The sequence below is a fragment of the Malurus melanocephalus genome, unplaced genomic scaffold (assembly GCF_030028575.1).
Source record: "Malurus melanocephalus ecotype Western Australia unplaced genomic scaffold, MMel_1.1 scaffold_166, whole genome shotgun sequence".
In the NCBI taxonomy this organism is placed as follows: domain Eukaryota; kingdom Metazoa; phylum Chordata; class Aves; order Passeriformes; family Maluridae; genus Malurus; species Malurus melanocephalus.
In genome coordinates this window covers 349,999-374,725 of record NW_026623398.1, presented here as the reverse complement: position 1 = coordinate 374,725, position 24,727 = coordinate 349,999, and the positions used below count along the sequence as shown (strand labels likewise).

At 39.8% G+C, this 24,727-nt stretch overlaps 1 protein-coding gene across 1 annotated transcript in view; it reads right to left on the bottom strand.

Moving 5' to 3' along the window:
- The window catches only part of LRRC1 (leucine rich repeat containing 1), a 67,952-nt gene that overhangs the window by 24,190 nt on the left and 19,035 nt on the right, over positions 1–24,727 (bottom strand). Inside the window, exons 3-4 of the mRNA XM_057372207.1 lie at positions 14,534–14,612; positions 11,282–11,371 (exon numbers count right to left, since the gene is read on the bottom strand). Coding sequence (XP_057228190.1) covers positions 11,282–11,371; positions 14,534–14,612 — 169 coding nt within the window. The remainder of the gene's footprint in view (positions 1–11,281; positions 11,372–14,533; positions 14,613–24,727) is intronic.

Sequence of the window (24,727 nt, the reverse complement as noted above, 5' to 3'; positions counted from 1 at the left end):
TGATTTAGTAACATGCTCTCCAGAAATTCTAATACTTCCTCTTCTCAGCAACAAATAGCTTTTTTCACAGTATACTAAATGAAATAACTCTTTTTCTCTATGCCTGTAATTTTGCAGGTGCACCATCAGTCTAATAATTCTGAAGTCCCTGAAAAGAACTAAAGCAAGCCATACCTTATCGATTTCAGAATCTTTCCCTAATTCTAATCTCCATCTTGGTAGAGAAAAAATCAGTCATGGGAAGCTACCATGAAACATAAAGGCAACAGCAATCTAATTTACTCAGACTAAAGGYAGTTCCATCTTCACCAACTGCACTTAAAAATGCAAATGCACCACAGAGCATTGCAGGCTGCTTTCCAACATTCCTTGCTCCCCCCAAAAAATAAATCCAACAGAAAATGCACAAGMAAATGTAATTTATATCCTAGAGGAGAAAACCAAAAGAGCGAAAAAGACCCCACCAAACAAAAAACCCACCATTGTCATAAGATACTATTTCACTGAAGCTTGTAAAAAGCATTAATATTGTAACAGTTCTCATTGCAAAAACTATGGACACACACCTCGAACACTGAGCATGTGAGTGAAATTACTGAGCACATGGAAACAGACAAAGCAGGCAGAGGATGCAGTWAACTGAAATAATCGTAAGTTTTCTATCTCAGCATTCCAGATGATTTCTGGTATAAGGGTGGAACCAAGCCGAGTTTAAAGGTACATAAGGCTAAAAATGTCAGTTTCAGTATAAACCAGATATACTTGTTCTGCRCTCTACCTACAGTAACCATAGATACTGCTATTCATGACGTGAGCTGGAAGAATKAAGAGAATGTGAAATCAATAACTGAGAACAAAACTAATAGCAACAAAGTAGACATAAATGCTGAAAGTGTCTTTCCTGAGCTTCCTGTCAGGATTTGAGAAAGAAACTCACAATCCAACACAAAACAAACAAGRAATACCACAAATATTCCCTTGTCAACTGCAGCAGTCTACTCCAAAACAAAGGTTAGACTAGAATCATCYGCTAAAACCAGAAACAAAGCCTGTTGTTCTTTTTCTTCCAAAGYAAGTCAGTTTGGATTAATTACAATGAGACTATCAGCAGCACCATGTTCTACAAAACAACCTTTTCACAGATTGTTAAAGATGACTCTTTAACTACAGTAGTTCATTGCAATAGGTAAAAGTTTAAAAAAAAGAAACAAAAAAGAAAACAGAGACAGATGTTTCCTAGTTATTTTGGATGAAATTACATTTTCAGTATACAGCATACATTAAATGTATTTAGTTTTGTAAAGTTTTAAATACAAAACTCCTATGAGTACATTCTAGCCTTTTGACCTTGAGGAACAGTTGCAGCACATTCCTCTATCCATAGGGACAGAAAGTCAGCCCTAAGAGAGACAGCAGACAACACCATACACACTACTTCTATCCCAGTCCCYGCAAAAAGGCTAGGAGCATCCAAGCCCTTGGTAAAGACCAAACATTTCTGAGAAAAGCACTGGGAAGCATGATAAAACATATGCTATTTCACTGTGGGAAAAGAAAAAAAAAAGTTAAAATTAAGGAAGTGGAAAGTGAAATGTGGGAAAAAACAGAAGAAAACAAAGATAGATAACAAAAAGAACTGATATAAAAGCTAAAGATGCTCAGTCAATAAAAACTGAACAACGCCCTTCTCTTGAGTAATAAAAGCTACGCTTTCTGACCTTATGTCAAAAGCAGCACACAGCTGAGCCAGCAAGACAAGAATACAAGCTTTGGAAAACAAGGAAGCRAAGTTGGAAGAGATGAAGATCTAAAGCACCTGCAAAAATCCATGGCCCAATCTGTATCCTTTCCAGCAAGTCTGAACTGGTTAGGGGAATATAAAATCCCACATGTAACTTCTCCTTGCGTTTGCAAAACTGCAAAAAAAAGGAAAAGRCAGGACAATGGGCATAGTCCCCAAATTTATACAGAACAAGAGAAGGTCCTGCTCAATAAGGATAGATAAGATTAAAACCTAGAGTCTGAATTTGGTCYAGTATTACACTTGTTATACAGCAGCAGCAGCAATGGCTCCAGAACACAGCCCAAGGATGCAGCACACAGAAATGAAAGACTAAGTCCACATTTTGGCCAGYGCATCAGTTCCAAAGGACTTCAGTTCTTCAGCATCTGAAGATTACTGGTACTTAGATACCCTGCCTGGGTATACAGCACATATGCTTTGAAACATTCATCATGACACTAAACTGGGAAGGAAAGGAGCCTAAACTAGGCAATTTACTGTCTTTTCTTGTGCAGAAGAACATGGTTTTTCCATCTATTCAGGGGTCTTCCCAGAGGTAAGGTAACTGTGGCACTCTGACAATGGCATAAAAATGCATTAAACTAGCCATATTTAAATATATTACAGCCCATCCCCACCAGTCAAATGAAACTACCAGTAACATGTACGACCCTGCCCCAGGACACACCAGTCAATGACAAGTCACTCATCTGACAGGAACCTCTAGGCTTCTCCCATCCCACAAGGCTTCTAGGCACAGATCAACGATCCATTGAGAACCTGATGTTTAGCACCTTTTATTCCCCAAGAAAATKACAGGGTTAATCAGTCACTAGCCAGCTCTCAAAATCCCACTTACTCAGACTGTAAGTATTTGAAGGTAGAGCATATGCCTTTGGGGTAAGCTCCTGTTCCAAGTCACTCCCAAAAGAAGCCTCTTTCTCTTGTCCTCCCTTCACTGGCTGTTTCCTCAGCTGCACACAGACCCTGAAAAAACCAAATCTCCAAACTCCCAACCCTGTGTCAACCGTATCACCCTGGTTTGCATAAAAGAAGAGAGGCCAGCAGGTGGAGGGACGTGATTCTACTCTGCACTGATGAGACCCCAGTCTGGAGCTCTGCACCCAGCTCCAGGAAAGGCAGCCCCAGCACAGGGAAGGCACAGTCCTGCTGGGGMACGTCCAGAGAAGAGCCACAAAAATGGTGAGGGGACAGGCTSAGAGAGTTGGCATTGTTCAGTCTGGAGAAGMAATGTTTTACAGTGAGGGCAGTGAGACACTGCAACAGGACACCCGGAGAAGGTGCAGATGGCTCCTCCCCATGAGCCAGAGACAGATAGGTCAGGGCTCTGAGCAACCAGACCTAGTGAAAGATGTTTCTGCCCACAACAGAAGGGTTGGATTAGGTGATCTCTGAAGGTGCYTTCCAAYCCAAACCATTCTGTCAAATTAGATGCTTAGAGTTGGATGGTTTCAAGAGCTCTTGTAGCACACACCTCTCACCAGAGTTAATTACCACTTCAGTGCTTCTCTGAGCCTGCCTTATTTCACCCAGAGTCCCCATACCTGCCAGCAATGGATCTTCCCTCTGTGTCTGAGCAACCAGCTCCGTAGGGATTTCTGCTGTGATGACATTTCCAACACAACAAAAGCAGTATTYGCCATATAGGGAAGCATTATGCCTCCAGAAGTTACCGAGGGTCTCTAACACACAACCATGTAGTTTGGGGTCTCCATGCTCCTGGCATGCATTTTTCTCACCTTCTTAAAAGKTTCAACACTACATGCTTATTTGGCTTTCAACTACTGCATAATGCTGGCATATAATCAGACAAAGTTACTATGAAAGAACCTTGGAATTTGTATCCAATATTTGGTGACCTACAAATATACAATAGTTGTGCCTTGGTTACCCTTTGCTTGTTTTACAATGTGATTGATAAAAAAAGAGCACTGATGAATTTTTGTAAAACTGATCTGACAGTATTGAAAGCAGACCGTCCATCCACAACCTGCAATAGGGGAGAGTGATTTTTGCAAATTCTTAGGTATTGAATGCCAGAAATTCTTACATGAGCTAGAAATTACAGTAAATAGTAATTTCCTAAATGAGGGCACTTCCTTATTTCAAAACAAACTCATCTTCACACACRTGAAGTCCCAATGGTTCTACCATGGAAAATAAGAGAAGGTGGAAAAGCAACTAGAAAGCAAAGTAACTAGATTTGGCTTTGATGAAACTGTTATTATGTTTCACCAGTATTGTAAAAAACCATTCTTTCAAAAATATCTTTGAAAGATTTCCTCCTCCTCATCCTTTTTGGAGGCAGAGTAATTGCATGTAACTTGTATCTAATTTAAATACTATTCTTTCCTCTCAAATTTAAGTGCACAGCATTCAGGAGAAAGGCATGAGGCTTTCCTTAGCAGTTTACTCCTGGAGTTTGATAAGCAAAACAGCATTCTCATAACAAAATGTACTAATTCTCATAACAAAATCTGACATTAAGGATTATGTTCTTAACACTTGTCATTTTCTACAGAACTGGAAGAACTGGACACAAATTAAGGTGGGGAAATGCTCCTTTCTAATAAGATCGATTTTAACTAGGGACCAAAACAGCAAAGTTGGTAATTCTGTCATCCTAGACTTGAGCACCAAGGACACTCAAAGTCAGAGAAAGTGCATTTGCATAGTCCGCTACTTGAACTGAACTGTCAGTACCATTAATTGGCTTGTAAAAAGCTACATATCTTCAACAAGTAAAAACAGGATAAAAAAGCGTTACTCTCTTATCAGCTACTGAGGGAAAGCCTCAAYAGATGGCCAGTAGTACAAGTCACATTCAAACTCTACAAATAAAGTGGTACAGTTTATGGCCAAGGAATTCCCTAAACATGTTACATTAATAGTCTAAGTTGATAATGAATATTAGTTTTCTACATAAGCTTGGCTTTAAAGTTGCTGAGACCACTTCTACTCTCTCTCTCTTGCTMGTGGCAACAAGCATGGACCAAAAAAAATGGACAGGAAAATTCCCCATKAATTTCAAAAGGCATCATTAAGAAGAAAGGAGAGATTTGTAATTACAGCWCATCCTGCTCACTTTTGAATGCTTTAACCAAACAATCTCTTATTTGCTTATCAAGATGGCTAAGCCAATTACAACAAAATTTTCTTTTCAAAATATCTTCCATTCTACTTGTGCAACATCAATCTTCAATGATTTCAATAAAAAAAGGAATTATTTAGTTTTTTTAAATATTGCTAAATATACATCAAATATTTTTTTCTTGTGTAACATACAAGATGCAACATCTCTTATTTAAAGGCCAGAGGGCACTGCATTCACTATTACATAGTTAAAGGGTTCCTGAAACAAACTTCCGAGTTCTCAACATTCAGTTTTATCATTTATCAAATGGCTGTGACTAACACTGAATGCTCTACCTACTCAAACTCTGCAAATATTTCTTGCCATGCTAAATTCAGTTAAGCCAGAGTAGGAGTTTCTAATACTATTTATATCAGCCTAGCCAGACCACCTACGTATAGTCCTCCTTCCATGTATTTGAGAGATAAGCCACCCCATAATTTCTGTTGTGTCATGTAAGACTGAATGGTAATCAGACATTATTATGCTAAACCTGAAAAGAGAATTACACTGTCTTATTCCACATAATTTTAAAAACATTTTCCATTTCATGTGATGCTACCAGATGCATAATCTACATTTGAGTCATCCAGGAATACACTGCCAGTCATGGACTGGCCCAGGAATCCATTCTCAGGATTAGCATGGCATTCTGACCTGCTTCTGGACCATGTATTGATCATCACCCTTGCCTTTGAAGATCTTATATTCTCCAGCTACTCTACTATGATCAACATTAGAGATTCTGGTTCARAAACTGCTGAAAACTTCAAAACCTCTAGAATTAAACATATATATGTAAAACCACCACCCTCAGTGACTAACACAAAGTCTCTGGGTRTTTGTGGTTCCATGACCATTGAAAAGCATGCCCATAACAAATCTTTCTGCAAAACAAAGCTCCTAAGCGTAGCAASGCTTGTTCTATTCTTTCCATTATGTTCACTTTTATAATGAAATGCCTRTTTCAGCATTCTACCTGCTAGCTGCCAATGGTAAGAGGAAAATATCTCTGCTTACCTGGTAAATCCCTTTCAGTAGTAAGGTTCCACAGATCCATTCAGCCTGCTTGCAGCTTGGGGGTAAACCAGACTCATCAGTCATCAGCATCAAAATATCCTTCTCATCTAAAGAAATTCACCCCTCCCCACATCAAAAGTTTCTGAAGCTAAAATAAAGCTATCCTACTTTCTTGCATCACAGACTATGAAGTTGTCTTAAAAAAATTGGGGGGGGGGGGGGGGCAGGGGAAGACTGTGAATGATGGGGATACTACAAATCATTACATTTCTATGATCTTGTGTTGATTCCTCAGGATTTTGAGATCATGTCCAAATAGGAGACCATCTGTACATTTTTTGAGGGAAGAATAAAGATTGTGTATGGCAGAGGCAAGCTTTTTTCATCTGCCATGTAGGGAACTTTCAAAATACCCTACCTGCCAGTCATGAGTAATCTSTTACTTTAAAGCTTAACATCCAAAAAAAAAAAAAAAGCAATCTGGTAATCTTTATCTTTTTCAGGCACAGACAAGACTGCTGAAAAAATGGTGAAAGCTAAAAACTGGATGTCATTTGGATGCCTGGTGTGCCAATGGGCAGCAGATCTTAAACCATAATTTAAAGCATACTAGTGAAGCTCTGCCCTTGGCTCCAGCCATTTAAGAAATTAACTTTTTGTCCCTACAGAATGTGATAGATAACTGTCTTTTTCAAATATGCMTTTCATGCTGAAAGGTTTGTTTTTTCAGCTAAGGCAAAGTCCTCGTGAAGCACAGTYCTGAGAGTCCGATGCTAGATTAAAYATCAGAAACACATAAAAGGCTTTCCAAACAAGGTACCTGGTTCTCATTCAAGCCTAAGAACCAGAAATAAATAAACACACAAAGCTGACACAATCTCTCTTCTCTTTCTAGACATTAAGTCGTAAGAGCACTATGCAGATCTCTAAAATCATCAATCTTTACTGGTAAAAAGCCAATATTACAGTGTGCTGAAACCAACACTTCAGAATGAACACTTATGGACAAGACAAGGGCTGAGCACTCGAATATTCATGCTGTTAATGTAAGGCATGCCCTAGGAAGCCTTACAAACATCCTGATTTAGACAAATACCCTTACCTACAAATACTCTGATTTTTCAATTTCAGGAAAAAGTCATTCCCTRTATTTTGGGTGCTACATGAAGAAGGAAGTATTGAAGAAAAATAATCCTAGAAGCAAGGGGAAATTCCTAAAAGTTACCCATGCTGTGAGGAACAGGTTATGCCTGCTTGTTGGGCAGCTCTAGACACAGACAGCCCTGCAGAATAGGCAAGGAAATTAGGTTTGCTCTCATTAGACTGAGAAAGGCTGTAAAAGACACTCCTACTCACAACTTAAGTAACTCGTTTCTCCAAATGGTACAACTAGCCAACAGGACAAACCCTGCTCCAAGCTGCACCCACCTAATTATTAGCTGAAGTATCTCCCATGCATTAGCATTCCCTATTTTACTCCAGATAGCAATCAAACCACGAGTTAAGAGAACACAAATCACAGAGAAACAGAAAAAGCAGCACTGGTAAAATTGAGACATCAAGTCTGCAATCCAGTCCTAAAACAGGATGTCACACGTCTTTCTAGAAAGCCCTGAAACAGTYCATGAGCATAAAAGAAGTAGGTTTAATCCAGCAAGGAAAAAACAGTCAGCACCAGATAAGCAGATTGAAGTGGTCACATAGAATAAGAAAACTTGACAYACTCTGAGAATGGCTATGCATAAGAAAGAGGAAAGAAGGTTCAAGGAAGGCCWTGTCTATATTCTTCAAACACACAGTTGTGACCCTTAAAAACACTCCTTCTTGCAAAACAAAGGACAATAAAAACACAAAAGGTCTGTGCAGAACAATTCTTAATGGCACAGTGAAAGTACTGACAGAACTCGACATATCAAGAGGTTGAAGAAGTTCAGAACACTGGCCTGGAACATGAAGCTGAACACTGRCACTCATATCAGACCATGGGAAAATGGACTGGATATCTGAACTCACAAGCCAGACACACTTCCACTAATGGTTCACCACAAGGCAATTCAAGTCTATTATCTACCATTAGTAAGAACTTTCTTACTAACATTTTAAGTATTGCTGTTTGTAAAAGATTTGCCATTGCTTTTGCTGCTTTCCCCATCTAAGACAGTAAGGAAAATTTGCATTGCCACAAGATTGTAAGTAGGTAGCTAAAAAAAAAAAAAAAAGGAGATGCTAAATACATATTGCACTACATGAAGATGAATTAGATTTCACTGGCTATATTAGGCAGTTTCCTAGATAGCACTGTAAGGCTATAAGAAATCAGAATGAATTTCCCCAAGCTTCCACATACTCTAGTGGTCAGAAGACATGCAGCAAGCCCAGGGACTTCCAAATATTCCCCAAACAAGCCCAGCCACACCAGTAGAATAAAACACCAGCATATATTTATTTTCTCACTRTTTGACAGATCTCATACAGAGCACACAGGTCCAGCCTATTCCATCAAATAACAACATGTATTATTACCCAAAGTACACTGAAACACCAATAAAGCATTTGCAAACATATCCAAACACCTTTTAGAGTCTGCTCAACCAGAAAAACAAAATTAGCATTACTTTTCAATTCCCAGCATTTTTGGGGTCCCAGCAGATGAAAAAGAACAAAGGAGGGAACAATGAGTACAAGTTTGTGGCTTTTACCTTTGGAGAAGCCAGAGAATTTCACTGCTTTTACAAAATAAAAGGTGATCAGAAGCACCATCAAATTCATTTGCATTAAATAATGAAAATTTTTCAAACTGAAATAGGAAAGTTGCACTTGTTGGTAGCCAGACTGAAAAAAAAACCAAAGGAAAAAAAACTCTTACTTATAGATCTAATGCTAAAAAATCAGCAAAATTCACTCTMCGAAGTGATCCGTATGGACTTCAGGTTGCACTTCTAGTTCACAACAAACAAGACATCCAATAATTTCCAGTTGAAATCAGACAGGATCTCTCTGTTGGACATTCCTCAACAGGCTTCAGGAACAGTTACATACTGGGTGGACACCCCATGAGTTTCCCTTGTGCTAAATTATCAYTCTTCTAAGCTGGAAAGTATGCATCTTCAGTCCAAGCTTACTATCGACTTCCCAACATATTCCCACCTATTCTGAATACCTGATGAGGCAAAAACAACACCCCACACATTTGTCTCTGCTTCTTTAAACATAAACCTGATAATAAAATTTCTACTAATGAGATGAAAGTGTTTTTTGTAAAAATACAATGTTCATATTCTAAACAGCTAACGTGGGRACACTCCCCAGATCAAAGCAGGCCTGTCAGACTTGAATAAAAGTCTGTCCCCCCAGGAGAACTCACCAAGACCACCAGGACAAGCTTGTGGCTCTTCCTGACAGAAGCGAGGACCCCCGATTTTTGGCTTCAATATTGAGGATCAGACACTGACTTTGAGGGAGGATGGGTTACACTGCTCTCTTCTGCAAGAGCTCACACTGAAATAGCATCACTGTGTTTCCATGAACTGCTTTGATCAGTATGAGGCAAATTTTTACCTTTCTTTCTTGCAGAGCTCCATATATTGACATCTCTACAAATTCTGGTATCCCTGTTTTAACCATACCTGTTTCCAATTATTTGCTCCAGAACAGCGGCTATCACCAAATGAGAGGCAGGACAAGCAAGAAACCAAAACCACCACAACCAGTGAGCTCTCAAGGAAGTCAACAACCTTCCTGTAGCTACTGTCTGCAAAACAGCAGTCCACACCATGCTTTTGGGAATCATGCTTGTCATGTTTCTTGTATTTATTTTCAGAATCAGGCAGGATCCCAAATTTTTTGCCTTGGTTTTCAGTAAATTAGAAGCCTGAACAGGCCTATTCTTAGCTGCCAGTGCTGAAAAAGCTGCATGCAAAGTTTTGTCAACTTTTACAGTGAAGGAAGAGTGTCACAGAAGTCCTGACCCAGGCACTTTTTAGGTGAGACTTTGCCCTRGTCACCGGGCACACATTATCTGTACCTGTTAGTGCTTGCGGGAGGTTTCAAAAGACATTTGCCACTTCTGCTGCAGCTGGTGTGGTGCCAGCTGACAGTTTTCATACCCATGGGAAGTGGCCAAAGTAATGCCAGTCTGAACTTGACTACATTGCAGGAGCTCCTGTTATTAAGATGCTTTCTGCAGGACTCCTYTGTTTATAAACATCTGGATTTTACTGCTCTAACAACAATCCAGTGCAATGGGTAATAGATGTGTGCAGCTRTTTGCCAGGGGAGAGTGCTAAAGATGTCAACAGATGCTCAAGGAGAAACTGGACAAGTATATGAAAGAGATTCACTATGAGCTATCAATTAGACAAACCAAAAGCCAAAGCTCAGGAAATCCTCTGAACCAGAAACAGTCTGGGGATGGTAAAAAGAGTCGTCAAACACACACTTTTCTTCYGAATCCTCACTAGGCATCTACTTACTGCAACTGCAGAAAGAACCTGGGCTGGATGAGCCTTTGAGCCAAATCAGCAGAGTCATTCTCATATATTTCAGTGAGGAGACATGAAATTACTATTTCTCTTTGAAATTGGAAGAGATACCCTTCCTTCTCTCCATTAAGGGGAAAGAGATTTCCCTTCTGCAAGTGTGGACATTTACTGCAGCCAAAAGGAGACAGATAAACATTGCTCACTTCACTTTCCACGTGTTTCCCCTTTGAAAGTCTGTGCTTGCAACACTGCTCTAATTTCCAGAGTGAACCAACATCTTAGAGACTTATAAAATTTCATCTTAAAAGCTGCTCTGTGAGTTTTCATCTCCACAGCTCCCACTGAAGTTTTTTTTTCAAAACCAGACTCTCCCATAGCTAGTTAGGAACCTTCTAATTTCCACCCTGATCCCAGCCAGCTTTTATCCATCTGTTCTTGTGCCAGCAATTGCCTGGTTTTGAGCTAAGCTGCAAGCCATCTGACATGTTCACAATAATGGATCAATGGTCTACTTAGGAAAGCAAAAGGTCAGATTGGCATGACAAAACACCGAATTAATTTTGCAACTAAAATTCCAAGTTATTCTATATCCCCAAGAACATAAGTGAACCGTACACATACAAACTTTAGGTTTTACATTAGCCTGCTAATGTCAAGTGAAAATGCTATGTTTTGGKTTTTTTTTAAACAGAACCCTCCAGCTTGAAAGAATAGAAAAAATAAAGTTAGACCTGTAAACAATTTTATGTGTGCAATAAATACAAKTATGCGAGTCATTTATACAGTAAGTGCAACTGGAAAGAAAAAATAAATTAAGAAAGCAATGAAGTGTAAAGAACTTACTTCCCAATGTTTTCAGGTAGTGCTTGCAGAGAGATGTCATTTACTGAAAGACACGTTAGATTCTGCAATTCAGGAAAGCTTTCAGGCAACCTATGGAGATATTAATTCAAATCAAGGACTTCCAGAAGTATTTTTGTTCATGTGAATTAGAGTTTATTTAGCAAATACACACAGAGGGAGGAATGCCCAGATTCCAGGATGATTCTCTGAAAGTTCTCGGGATCATAATTAAAAAAAAAAAACATGATTTAGAGACTTTTAAGTTTATTCTGTGTCAAACAACAGGTGATATACTTGTCTCTTCCCTTTACCCAATTTGCAACTTCAAAWAGCTACAGGGCTTGGAAACATTATAAGCATGTTCACAAAACTGAAAAATACATTAAAAAATAAATAATAATAAAAAAAGCCCACACCAAAAAAAAAAAAAAACCACCACTTTTTTACTATTATTTTTCTGTATAACCAAATGGTAAAATAATCATTTTTATTCAGGCTCCAGTTACATACACACTTATAGCATGGCCATTTTGTATTAGCTGCAAGGCTGCTCTTCAATTGCTGCATTTTTGAAGAAACATTCTGTTCACTGTGAACACAATGTTCTGCTGTTACAGCACTTCACATTTACTGGTACACAACAAAACAGCATGTAAATCCCCCCTTCTTCCTCTATAAAATGCAGCCACATGCAAAACATTTCCAAAGTTCCAAAAGCCTTTAGGTCCATCACCTAGTTGGTCTCCTGCATGGTGTGGTACCCCATTCCCTCACCCAGAAGGGTTCCTGTGCCTCTTGCTGCTCAGTGGCAATACCAAAAAGMTCAGTTTGCAGTTGCACAGAAGACAGGATGAGGTAAAAGGGTGAATTAGGTAAAGGAGCAGAAGTGCCTGGCCCAGCTATTCAACCTCTGCTCAACCCCCAGAGCATGTAACCTAAGCTCAAGCTGTAGCATTTGGTTTGGCTCCTGCTCCCCCCATCACCCAGCTCAAGGCACAAGGCATGACCTGCAGGCAACTTGCCAAACAGAGACAAACCTATAGGCAAATACAACTCTGCACAACGGGGATGGGAACAAGGAAAAAGGCATATTACAGTGTGGGGCAGGAGGGAATTTTCATGTGATCAATTCTGTACTGCACTGCTTTATATTCTGCACCTTATTAACAAAAGATGCTCAATACCTTCAAAATGAGAGCTCCACTGGAACCTTTCATTACCATTTAGACTCTAACAGGTTTAAGAGTGGAGTTAAATGGTTTCATTCTCTTTTGCTCTGATATTAACAGGTAGTTGGACTCAATTATTATAGATCCCCTCCAACTAGAACTATTCTATCTGTAGCAGGCAGTGGACTTCCATATCTATAAYACATCTATCCATATGCATAAATRTCTATAAATAAATGCATCTGCTTTTTACCGATACAAATAATAAATAAACCTGACATAATGTGAAAACAGCTGGAAAAATGGTACCTTWAATGCTCCAGTTTCATCAGTGATTTAAGTCTGACAATGAGGCAATGCACTACATGTGGTCAGACATTGATTGTGAAGACCTCTGACTGGTTTTTAAGGTTAGATGGACTAAAGACAAGAACCAAAGGCCAAAAAAAGTTCCASAGTATTACACAAAAATAACTATTTCACTTTCCCACTTTGCCTAGGCAAATCAGTGCCAAAACTTACATGCTATTATATAGGTAAAACTGAAGTTCTGGATCTCATCACAGAAATACCTGGCAACCATATGTAAACAGTTTCTGAAATTTGTGCTTTCTAACTTAGTAAACTGCTTAGAGTGATGTTTTCCAGGAAACACATACGCTTTGGAGTCATCTTTTTGAGAATTTTTAGAATTCCCTTAATTGTCAACAAAGAATTATGAGATCTATTTCCACACCACTGAAAAACTTTTGTGAATTCCATTAAGCTGTAGCTGCRCATTACAAGTTATTGCTTAAGGAAACATATTACTCAGGCCTCAAGCTTTACTGGGTACACAGAATGAAGAAGGATAACTGGAACGCCACTACTGACAATTTTGTTCTCAAAACCACGAGATGCAGCTCTGAGCTTTATACACTGCAACTGATGCCTGGAAAAAAGCTGCTCAGTGACCCTCACCACTTGCATATCTAAACATCAGTTCAGCCTCAGTTTGCTTTGCCGGATTTTTGTGATATTATTATCCTCACTATATAAATAGGCTACAGAGCCATGGGGATTAAGATCACAAGTGTCCCTTTAATGCTCAGAGATGTGACTTTCAGAGAACTTAGGAGGCACTATGGGCAATATTCAAAGCACACTTCTGAAGAATCTGAGCTGCACATGTGGGAGAAGCAGCATTGCAAAACCACTGGAGCAGCTTAAGCTCTTACAGACTCCTGTTTGTTAGCACTGCAGCAGCCCAGCCAGCCAGCTAACCCTGCAAGTATCTGGCCACCTCAGTACACAGCAAAGCAGCTCAGTGAGCACCCACCGTGAACACTCTGGCTTATGTGACTTGTTCAGCATCACAGAGGAGCTCTGTGGCAATGGCTGGCTCAAGATACAGTTCTCCAAACAGCATTCAAAGGCTCTAACTAGCAGATCACCTCTTCCTCACCATCCGCTCCCTCACATTACTAGATAAATTCCAAATTCTTCAGCAAACTGAGCAGAGAAATGTAAACAAAGCTCCTCTTCCAGACTAAAAGTGTGCACAACCTCCAAACCTCAGCTCATCAGAACGCAGGCTGTCAGCAGACACAGCAGCCACTGACATCCACARTGCATTTCTGCCTCATGTTACTGCATGTCACTGTGTCCCAATTGATGGGAGAGTGATGAAACGCTAGCCCAAGCTTTAATCATTAGTAAAAGCCATTATCTGCAGCAGCTGATCTGAACTCTATTCCAAATCATCAGGCACCTGGGYTTGTGCCAATGCATTTGCTACAACCATTGCTTTCTCTTTCCCAAGTATAACAGTGGTTTTCCCATGCATTTAAGAAAAGGAATGAAAGTAATTTTATAGAAAATCAGATTTTTCCTGGTTGGCTAACAAATTTCATCCCCTCCCAGGAAAGATGCACATCACTTTTTAAACTTGAACTTTTGTTGCAGTGTCTGCCAGAGACATAAACTGTTGGCAATGTTACACAGAGAGCCTAGATCACAATTTATAAGGACTTTTTTAAAATATAATTATTAAAACAAGATTGCAATTCTGGTATGTCAGGTACTAAGAAGAAGATAAAGTTACCTAGTCAGTGGATTGCCACTGAAATCTGCTACCTGTAGTGCTCTGCAGAATGAGATGCTCTCTGGTATTTCAGGAATATCTGCAGAAGGAAAAAAAGAAATGAAAAAATTATCAGCAACTGTATTGCATCTGCACTGAAATTACTGTTTAATGATATTAACTCCATGCTACAGCAAGGAGTTATCTGGTATTTTTCAAGAYATTTTAACAAGCAAGACTGTTTCCTGTTCAAGTACAGAACTATAGAAGCAAAGCCATTTTGCGCTTTTTCACATCCCATTTTCCCCTCCCGCTTCACGTTCATCTTGCTATTACTCATCTGTACTTGGATTGATCTTTATCAGACTCTGACCATCAAAAAATGGATTAGGGCTGTCSTAAAGAGCCAATTATAACCTGAGCCTCTTGTAATTTCATCAACACATGCCCACATTCTGTAGTGGAAGAAAGTACATGTGAAAGGAAAACAAAGGAAGGAAGAAAAGAATGTGCAAGTTTCTCCACCTGTAACAGACTCATGGAGCAGAAACATCCTCCCTTACACCAAAGCCAAGTAATTAGAAAATATTATTCAAATTGAGAAGTCACAAATAAGAACCCGACTTCAGACTGCCAAGAAGTAAACAGAGATATTTGTACATGAAAACAGGTTGGGTTTTTTTTCAAGGAACTTAAATATAACAAATTTATCTGCTCAAATCAGGTGAAGTAAAACTGTCTTCTGGCCCTCTTGCATTTAAGGAAAGGAAACTGCAAACTGCATCTCCACAAATAGGCTGTGAGTCTCTTGATTAAGTACCTGTTTGTTGCCATTGACAATGAAACAAATACTTTCAGTTTCCTTGAACCTCAAAATGAATCTTCATGATTGATTTTTAAAGAAATTTTTTTAAAAGGCAAATTTTTAAAGTAGAAGTCAGACTTCTGACTCTCAAAGTTTATTGCTATTTCCACTGACCTCAGCAGCCATATATAATCTAAATCATTGAAAAAAAAACAAAAGTGAAAATTAGGTCTTTTCTTACCTAGCTGAGTAACTCAGAATTGACTACCTATGTATTTTGTTCAGCTTTTCCTCCCAAAAKAGGTGTGATGGAGAAAGAAGGTTAGAAAGGAAGAAAGTACCTGAAKAAAGTATGGATTTATCTCTTGCCAGGTACTCTCAGCAAATGYACCTATTTTGAATGCTTCCAGAATCACTGAATGATWTGAGTTGGAAGGGATCATTTCATYCCAWCCCCCTGCCATGGGCAGGGACACCTTCCACCAGACCACWTTGCTCAAAGCCCCATCCAAGCTGGCCTTGAACACTTCYAGGGATGGGACATCCACAGCTTCTTTGGGCAACCTGTTCCACTGCCTCACCACCCTGACAATGATTAATTTCTTCCTAAAATCTCATCTAAATCTAGTCAAGTAGATACTGTAACTTCTATGTTGCACTACAGCAACAATAAATACAGACAGTGAACTTTGCTAACCAGCAACAAGTAAAGAATGTGCCATCCACTATCTAGTCTTCATACTATTCTTCCCTGGACACTGGCTGAAAATACTCTGAAAAGGACATGTCTATTTCAAGCTTCTGAGGATTCAAAATTACCTATTTTTTGCAACCAAGCTASCATCCACAAATTTTAAATGTCTGTTTATGTACACACACAACCCTTTCACATATACACACTTTCCCATTTTCAATCATTTGCACAGATTAACAACAAACAAACCACAAAAAGCAAAGCTAAAGTAAAAATAACTACACTGATTTGTTAGGGAAAAAAATATATACACATAAATATGCAACATATAAAGCAGAAGATAATGCCTCAATGCCAAAGTTTCTGAAATTAATCGCGTCACTGATTTCCTCCACCAAAGTAGGGTTTCATTGCCATACTGCAAATAGTTTCTCTTCTACATTTGAATGATGTACTASAAAACACAGAAAATACGCCTTCTGAGCAAAACTATTTTTGCAAAGCTTTTTCTGTTATAWAAGTCTTGGATGCTATCTGCAAAAGCCAACAAATATCCAAGCTAAGTAAAAATTACTCCAACATAAGATGCTATTTGAAATAAAACAGTACAGGCACTGCTTATAGTTTAGATGCATTTACAAATTACTAAATCTAGTTTGGAAATAAAATGTGCTTTCCCAAGCTATGAAATCACTGCATGAGCAAAACTCTTCAATAAGAAACGTAAAAGAACATAGAGAAAACAAAGGAAATTTCTTTTTTGTGGGTTTTTTGCACATAATCTCTGATGAGGATGGGAGGGAGGGAGGGAGGGAGGGAGGGAAGACTTTTCCATGGTCAAGAGGGATTGAGTGGGAGAACACCTAGGCAGAGTAGACTTCCACAAGCCAACATGCCCTGTCGGTACACATTCACAAGTGCTGAGGGAGCTGCTGGACACCACAGCTAGGCCACCCACAATCATCTTTGAAAGGTTATGGGGACCAAGGGAAATGTCTGAGGACTGGACAAAAAAAGCAGGTATCACTCTACARAAAAGGCAAGGAGGGGACCCAAGGACCTGCTGACCTGCCAGCTTCATCTCAAACCCTCCAAATGGATGACAAGAAGGTGATCAGGAGTAGTCAACATGGATTCACACTTGACCAATTGATTGTCTTCTATGATGAAACAACTATCTGGATGGATGACAGGAGAGAAATGGATATTGTTTCTCCAGACTTTAGCAAGGCTTTTGATGCCATCTTCCACAATAGCCTTGTACGCAAACTCACTAAGTACAGACTCAATGAAATGACAGGGAGCTGGACTGAGAACTCGCTGAACTGTGAGGCCACACTGGAGTGCTGTGTCTGATTCTGGGCTCTGCAGTGCAGGAGGGACATGGAGTTCCTGGAGTGGGTCCAACTGAGGGAAACAAAGATGATTTAGGGACTGGAGCATCTCCCTTACAAGGGAAGGCTGAGGAAGCTGGGCCTGCTCACCTCAAGAAGAGATGACTAAGAGGGAACCTCATCAGTGTCGATCAGTATCTGAAGGGAAGGTGCCAAGAGGATGTTTCCAGGCTCTTCTTGGTGGTGTCAAGCAACAGGACAAGAGACAATGGGCAGAAATTGATGCACAGGAAGTTCCACCTGACTGTACAGAAAAACATCCTTGCAGAGCAGATAACCAAGTACTGGAACAGACTGTCCAGAGAGGTTGTGGAGTGTCCTCACCGGAGATATTCCAGAACCAGCGGGACACAATCCTGTACAATGTGGTCTAGGACAATCCTGCTTGAGCAGGGAGGTTGGATCAATGACTCACTGTGATTCCTTCCAATCTTACCCATTCTCTGATTCTGCATTTTTCTCCCCACCTTTCACTGTTCATTTTTCTCCTCTGCCTATCTTGACAAAGGATGGACAAMAATTCAGTGCAGCTCTCTGAAGTGAGGATCATTGTATATGTACTGAATTCCAAAAGGTTGAAATATAACTCATTTTCCTTACCAGGCATCTTAAAAAGATTTCTCAAGCAAAACACAAGTTATGAGAAGATACTTCAACACTACATTTGAAGACTAGTGTAACATTGCACTAAATAAATGAATTCAGAAGAGAAAAGGAAAGGAGCATTTTAGTATATGACAAAAAAATGGAACGATAATTGTAGCAGAGAAGATAATGGTACATAATAAAAGTATTGACATAATCAACTGGAATATAGCAGAGGATATTAAAATATATAAAGTAGTCCTTTTATCTCTTGAAGGATTTAGAACCTTTCACTGTTAGTGTTGAATACTCAGTTTTGTTACAGACATTAACATGTGTGTACCTGCAAACACCAGCAACAGCAAGGTTGAATACTTCYCTTGCCACTGCTGGATAACCAGCTCAAATCCTACTTAAATATCTAGGATTCTTCTAATGCTACACTCTGACGAATGCTCTGCATTTACATGATGCCCCAGATGTTCTGGCATACAGATTGTGCAGCACTGCTAATAATAAAGCCATAAACCAAACATAAGCCCTGTGACGTGTGACAGTACAAATACACTGACAGCAAAAAGAAGTTGTGGCAGCAGAAGAGGATCAAAATCAAGCTCAGCAGTCATGTATACAAGAGGGATTGGGTCTCCTTCTCCATTCAAAGCACCTCTTCAGATGTTTATTGTTATAGTTTGCTAACAATTTAGCACGCCCTATACAAGTAACTTCAGAAGTAATTTTGACACTAGGGAATTCTGTACTGTGTGGGTGAGGAAATGATTTCTAAAAATTATCTTTTTTTCCTTTTTTCTTTTTTTTTTTTTATGATTTTTACAACAGCTACTACACCACTCAATCCCCATTCCCGCACTTTTCTTCCTCTGATGGCTGGAAGGATGATTTTTAAACCGATAAAATCTTTTGCACACTGGCACATTTTGCAGCATTTTGTATTGAATTTCAAGAACTGTAATATTTCATCTACCCAAAGGCTACTGTRCAGCCAGCACCCTTTTTACCTTCCACAATAGTGAACAAAATTTCCAGTACCTAATCAATATCACGACAGCAATGGCCAGGAAAGTCCTAGGCTATGACAGGGCTGCTACACCAGAGCTACTCATGACTCTTGATGTGATCAAAGTAAAAAGTATTTTTGCAAGAACTTTGCTRAAGTCTCAGACATGAGAGATGTACCACATTCCTGAGGGAGAGTTTACTCAAGAGTCTTTCAGGGAGCTCAAGAGTCTTTCAGGAAGCAACTACTGGATGCAGTTGTATTTTACAGCTATGAAGGCAACACATAGTGTTAGAAATGCAGGAGCTGGCACACTCCACACTCCCCAGCAAAAGCCAGCTGGATAGACCTGATTCACCTGGTCATAGTGGGAAGTCCACCAAGAGACACATACAGTACTTTTACATAAGGCTAAACACCTTTAACTGTTTGGTGACAAGCAGTAATTCACAAATGTAAATAAGCAGTTGATTAGTTTACATAATTTATACCCAGGCAAGCTCATTCTAGACTCAAACACTGAATCCATGCAGCATTATACCTCAGGATCTCTGAGAAGCCTGCCCTTGGAAAAGCTCTGYTATCCCGCCCTGCTCGCCACCTCCWCCCCCTACCAAACATAGAAGGAAACTGCCCACTTTGTCAAATACGTTTTAAGTGGGAATACATGYTGCAAGCATTTGGTTGTCTTTTTGAAGGGCTCTCCACCTACAAAGCCCAGCTGAGCAGGTTGCTGTCTCACAAATGTCCCCACCACATCTCTCCACCCTCCCAAATGTAGCCAAGTACAGCTCCCAAAGGGTCTGACCCTGCAAGGGGAAGGTTAATCATCGTCTCCCTCCATTCCCACACTAAGATCTTGACATACACAATGATCAGACAGGTTTCCCTTTTTTAGAAAACCAAGAGGCTTTGCTACTAGCCCTGCAGATAGAAATAATCAACCTCTTCAGGTAAAGTGCTACAATTTGGGGGGGGGGCACAATGTGACAGGAGTCATGCAGTTCTTGCAAAGTCTATTGAGATTAAGTGGTTCTTGAACAGGTTGTTTWCCTCCTCAAGCACTGAGACTGAGGATATATAACACAAAAGAGATAAAGCTCTTTTAAGACCTGTTTTTAAAGCTTTAAGGAAAATTCACCAACAGATTCAGGGTGGGTTTTCTCAAGCAAATCCCTGACTGAATAATTAACAAGAAACTGAAGAGACATGTTTCATTTCTCCTCTTTGCTRCTTCTGGATACATCCCTTTACCAAATGACAAGAGCAGCAGGGGAAAAAGTCCTCACTAAACAGCACTTCATGCATACATATATACATTAGACATGTTACCTGAAAGAAAACTGTGGAGAGACATAAGAACAAGCTGGGATTTTGAACAGATAGCATGTGGTAATTCAACAGACTATCCTTCTCAGCTGCAGCAAGAGTAACAGACCAGGAGCTGTAAATTTGAAACAGGAGGAAAAAAGAAGAGGGAGAGAGAGGGAAGAGCTCAAAGACCAGATCACAAGGAAACAATAATTCCAGGTGAATTAAGTGGAAGAGCCCAAGTTTGACAACAAATTGATGTCTTTTACCTTTTTACTTATACATGCCAGTCAAGAACTGAACAGAAGAGTTGACGCAGATATTTTTATAAGAATTTCCACCTTGGACCTCAAGGATAACAGGAATTAAATACTTTTAGTTTGAGAAGCAAGAGGGGGAAAAATGTGAAAACTAGTATTCTACCTGAGAAACGGCACATGAGAGAAAGTGTATTAATTGTTTTAATAGCAAAGTTCCAGATTCATTGGATTAATTCTTCAGTAGCTTCATTGTCACGTCATCTTACCATCTCAATAAAATAGAAACTGAAACCCAAGTAATTTTGTGACTACAACAACTAACAATGTTTGTCTGCAGCATTGTTGGTTTTATGATATCTAATCTAGACTATCCAGAAAATTAAGTCTTTATGATGTCACTCCTAGACATATCATCTGATGTTTAACACTCTAGCTGATACCTCAGCAGGCCTAAGTTTTCTCTCTCCAACTTGGCCGGCTCCTTTCCGCAGATTTCCCTTGAATTTCCCTTGAAGGCACTAGTGCTAGATGCATGCACAAGTAGATTAGCAAAACCTACCAGAAAGAAGATAAATCTGGCAGAATATGCCATGATGGAAAAATCCATTTTTCTGTAATCAATTTAAAAATAACATCTTCTAGACTTCTCTAATTAGATTATTCTATCATGAGATTTCATTTATCTTCTCAATCACAGTCAGCACTTGCTGCTTCTTCCTTCTCCTCCTTGATGAGAAGCTCTGCTCAAGGGCAAGGTCTGGTAATTTCTCTCCTTACCTTACTTCTCCTGCTGCATATAYAGTTCTCTTTTCCCTCCAGCCTACTAAGATCAAATTCATTTTAGTGACACAGATTCACAATTCAGATTCACTTTTACATGACTTCTTCAAAGCAAGCAAGAATTTTTACATGTCTGAGGAACTCTGCAGAGCTTCAGAATACAAAAGTAATTTGCARTAGGTGTTTCTTTCTTCCCTAATGTTCCTTTGTACATCGATCCCTAAACTTCATGTGCAAGACATTAAAGTGAACATGTTTTTAAGTACAAGTTTTCAACGAACCTCAAGGGAGAGATGGGAGATAATATAAAGAAAAGGTATGTCACAAGAAATTAGAGGTGTGAAAAAAACACATAAACCCAAACATAAAAACCCAAACATGGAACACAACTGTTAGCAAGCAACCATCTAAAAGAGAAAAAAATTCTCTTATCTCTGTCTGCTTTGCTTTCATTAGCACCAAAAAGTCCCCAAAACCCCCACAAAACCAAAAACCAGTCACTGCTTAGATTCAGACTGAAGCTTGAGATACTCCACCCCCCATAAAAAACACAAYAGTCTCTGGTGGGATGTTCCATCACTTTCAGATGTACACAACCAGGGCTGCAGTGACTGCATTCACAGGACACTTTCTTGTATCAGGTAAGACTTGTCCACGCAGGAGCAGAAGAGCGATTCTTGTTTGTCCATAAGCACYCACCTGGACACAAATCAGTTCAGAAAGCCAACAAGCAACATCCAGCGATGCATATGTTAACAAAATAGATGCATTTGTCAACTATACTGCCCTCCAGCACAGGTAGCTGGCTTAAGGCTTTTTCCCTGTTCACGGAGAAAGAAAGCAYCATTTCCTCTTTATTTCTCAGCATTCTGGGTTTTGCTATTTGCCACCAGACCTGAATCAGCACATTCATGTCAAGACAGCTCGTGGCAGCAGAGAAGAAGAGGATTTCATGGAGGAGGTCTCTGCTCAGATGCTGTGGAAGTGCAGCAGAGGTGGACAGTGAGACCCCAGCCATGAGTAGATGAAACAGGAGCAGCTGCCAGAAAAGAAAGCAGAGTCCATGTGACAAGACCAAAAAACTCTAAAGTGCTTCTCCCTCATTAGCTTATCTCTTCACTAGAAAATAGCTGGGTCACTAGCCCAGGCTGAACTGAAACAAGTGTGCAAGCCTTTCCTCTGGCAGCTAGTCAGAAAAAAATACTGATTATCCTACTTTCAGTGAGAGAGGAAAAGGGGAACACTTACTCACTTTGTGGGCAGAAGGGAACTAATCCCACAGCACAGATGACAGGTATACCTCTGAGAGCAGATGGCTGGATTAAAAAGGGAAAGCACTGGTGTGTAGTCACAGACACAAACAAATGAGCTGAGTCTCAGAGAGCAAAGCAAAGGTCCTACACTGCTCTTCAGCAGGATGGACTGGTGGATGTTCTGCAGGAAAGCTGCTGCCTGCTCACCTGGCTCTCTAAGGAAGCTCTAATGACTTGTTGAATAAAATTTACCTATCACTATACATGTGGYGTCCTGAGGATGACCAAGATCTCTAAAGAGACTTTCAATTAGGTTGTAAAGCAGCTAAAAGAATAAACACTTCAGACAAAAAGCAGAAATATCAAACCACCTGCAGCTGAAAGGAGAACAGTTAAATACCATTCTTGTAGAGCTTTCAAAGTACCCTGAGAGCTGAAGACAAAAGAAAATACAAGTTTCTAAATTTGCAACTGTGATCCATTTTGGAAGCAAGGAAAACAAAAATATAAGGCTCATGGAGCACCTGGGACACCGATCTYCTGTGGACTGACTTCCAAAGTCTTGGACCCCGCTCAGACCTTGCACAGCAGCAGTGCAGTCTTTCCTCACACAGTGTAGTGACTATTGAAATGCTTGTGAGGAACCATCTCTACTGTTTGGGTAATCTTAAAGCATCATATTTATCTTTAGTTAAATCTGCAATTATTTTCAGATAATTGASAATATCCTGATGGCACAAGACCTGTATCCAGAACAACTGCACTATCAGTACAGCCATAAACTCAGCTTAAGCAGAAACTACAAAAATGGGCAGCAATTAATCTACCATGTAGCCAGAACTCATCTCTATGGTAGGTATGATATACGAATGTACATATTAAACAAACAGTATTATTCTTGCTGGATACCACAGTAAAGAACAATATAGAGATTTTGGTATGAAGCATCATGSAGAGCCAAATAAGGCTTAACAAGATGTGCCCACACACAGATTTCCTCAATATATACCACAGCAAACCCATTACTCCTTAGTTTACAAAGTGATGGATCACAGCTCCATTGGGAGCTGACGCAGCAAACAGAACCAGAATAATCCATCTAACAATTATAAAAATCCATTTAATTCTCTCACTGCACTCACACTTGCATCTTTTTTAGAATTTTGAAACTCAGGGCTTGGACATAACCCCAAACTGCAAGGTTACAGACCACTTCCACAGAAGAACACATAATTTGAGTCCCCTCACCTGCTGAAAGCTGGAGAGTCACTACAGACAGTTAAYGCAAATCTGCCAGCACAGAGCAACTACTGGTGTTATGGATTTGCAKGAACCAAATCTTTGGTCACTGGAACACACATTCAATGGCAGCAAGAGGAGCAGCAGAAAAGCCTGCCAGGCTTTGATCACAGAGACAGCAACTCACAGGTAGMTACAGCAATGCAAGAGGCTCCTCTCCTACAAAAGCAACAAGGTGAGCCTGCAGAGAAAGGAGTGGACAGCAGGATGGTTCCAGTGACACCCCAGAAGCTGGGAAGGGCAGGAAGGTCAGTTCAGTCCCTAATGCCTAGCAGCCCAGCTCACAGTGATCTTCCTTTTATGYTAAAAGAGCTGAATGAAACATGCTGACAATCTGTCAATGGCTGTGAAAGGTGTATGACATTAAGAACAAAAAACCTGGCTTCCAGGGCACACCTGTTAAGAAAAATTGTGTGAAGGATAGAAATTTCTTTCAAATAAGAATATGACAGTTAAATTAACACCTTCAGGGCATTTGAAGGAACATGTAATATCGTGAAAAAAACACATCAGTGGTGTCTGCAGGATATAGTATTTGTCAAAGGCAAACAAAAACCCTCTTCTTGGAGAAGAGGGGTACTGAAACAGATTGCATTACCTCTGCAAGAACACAGCATACATATCTAGCATACAAAATTCTGAATATCAGCATGCATTAAATTGACTACAGAAACTGTATGCATTACCCCTCCTGTCTAGAAGAAGCTACAGAACAAGAAAAGCCATTAACATTTTAATGAAGGGATGGTAGGGCCCTAAGCTTTAAGAATTTGCCCTCCAGGGGTTGTGCAAGAAGAAAAAGGGGGATGGAGTGGC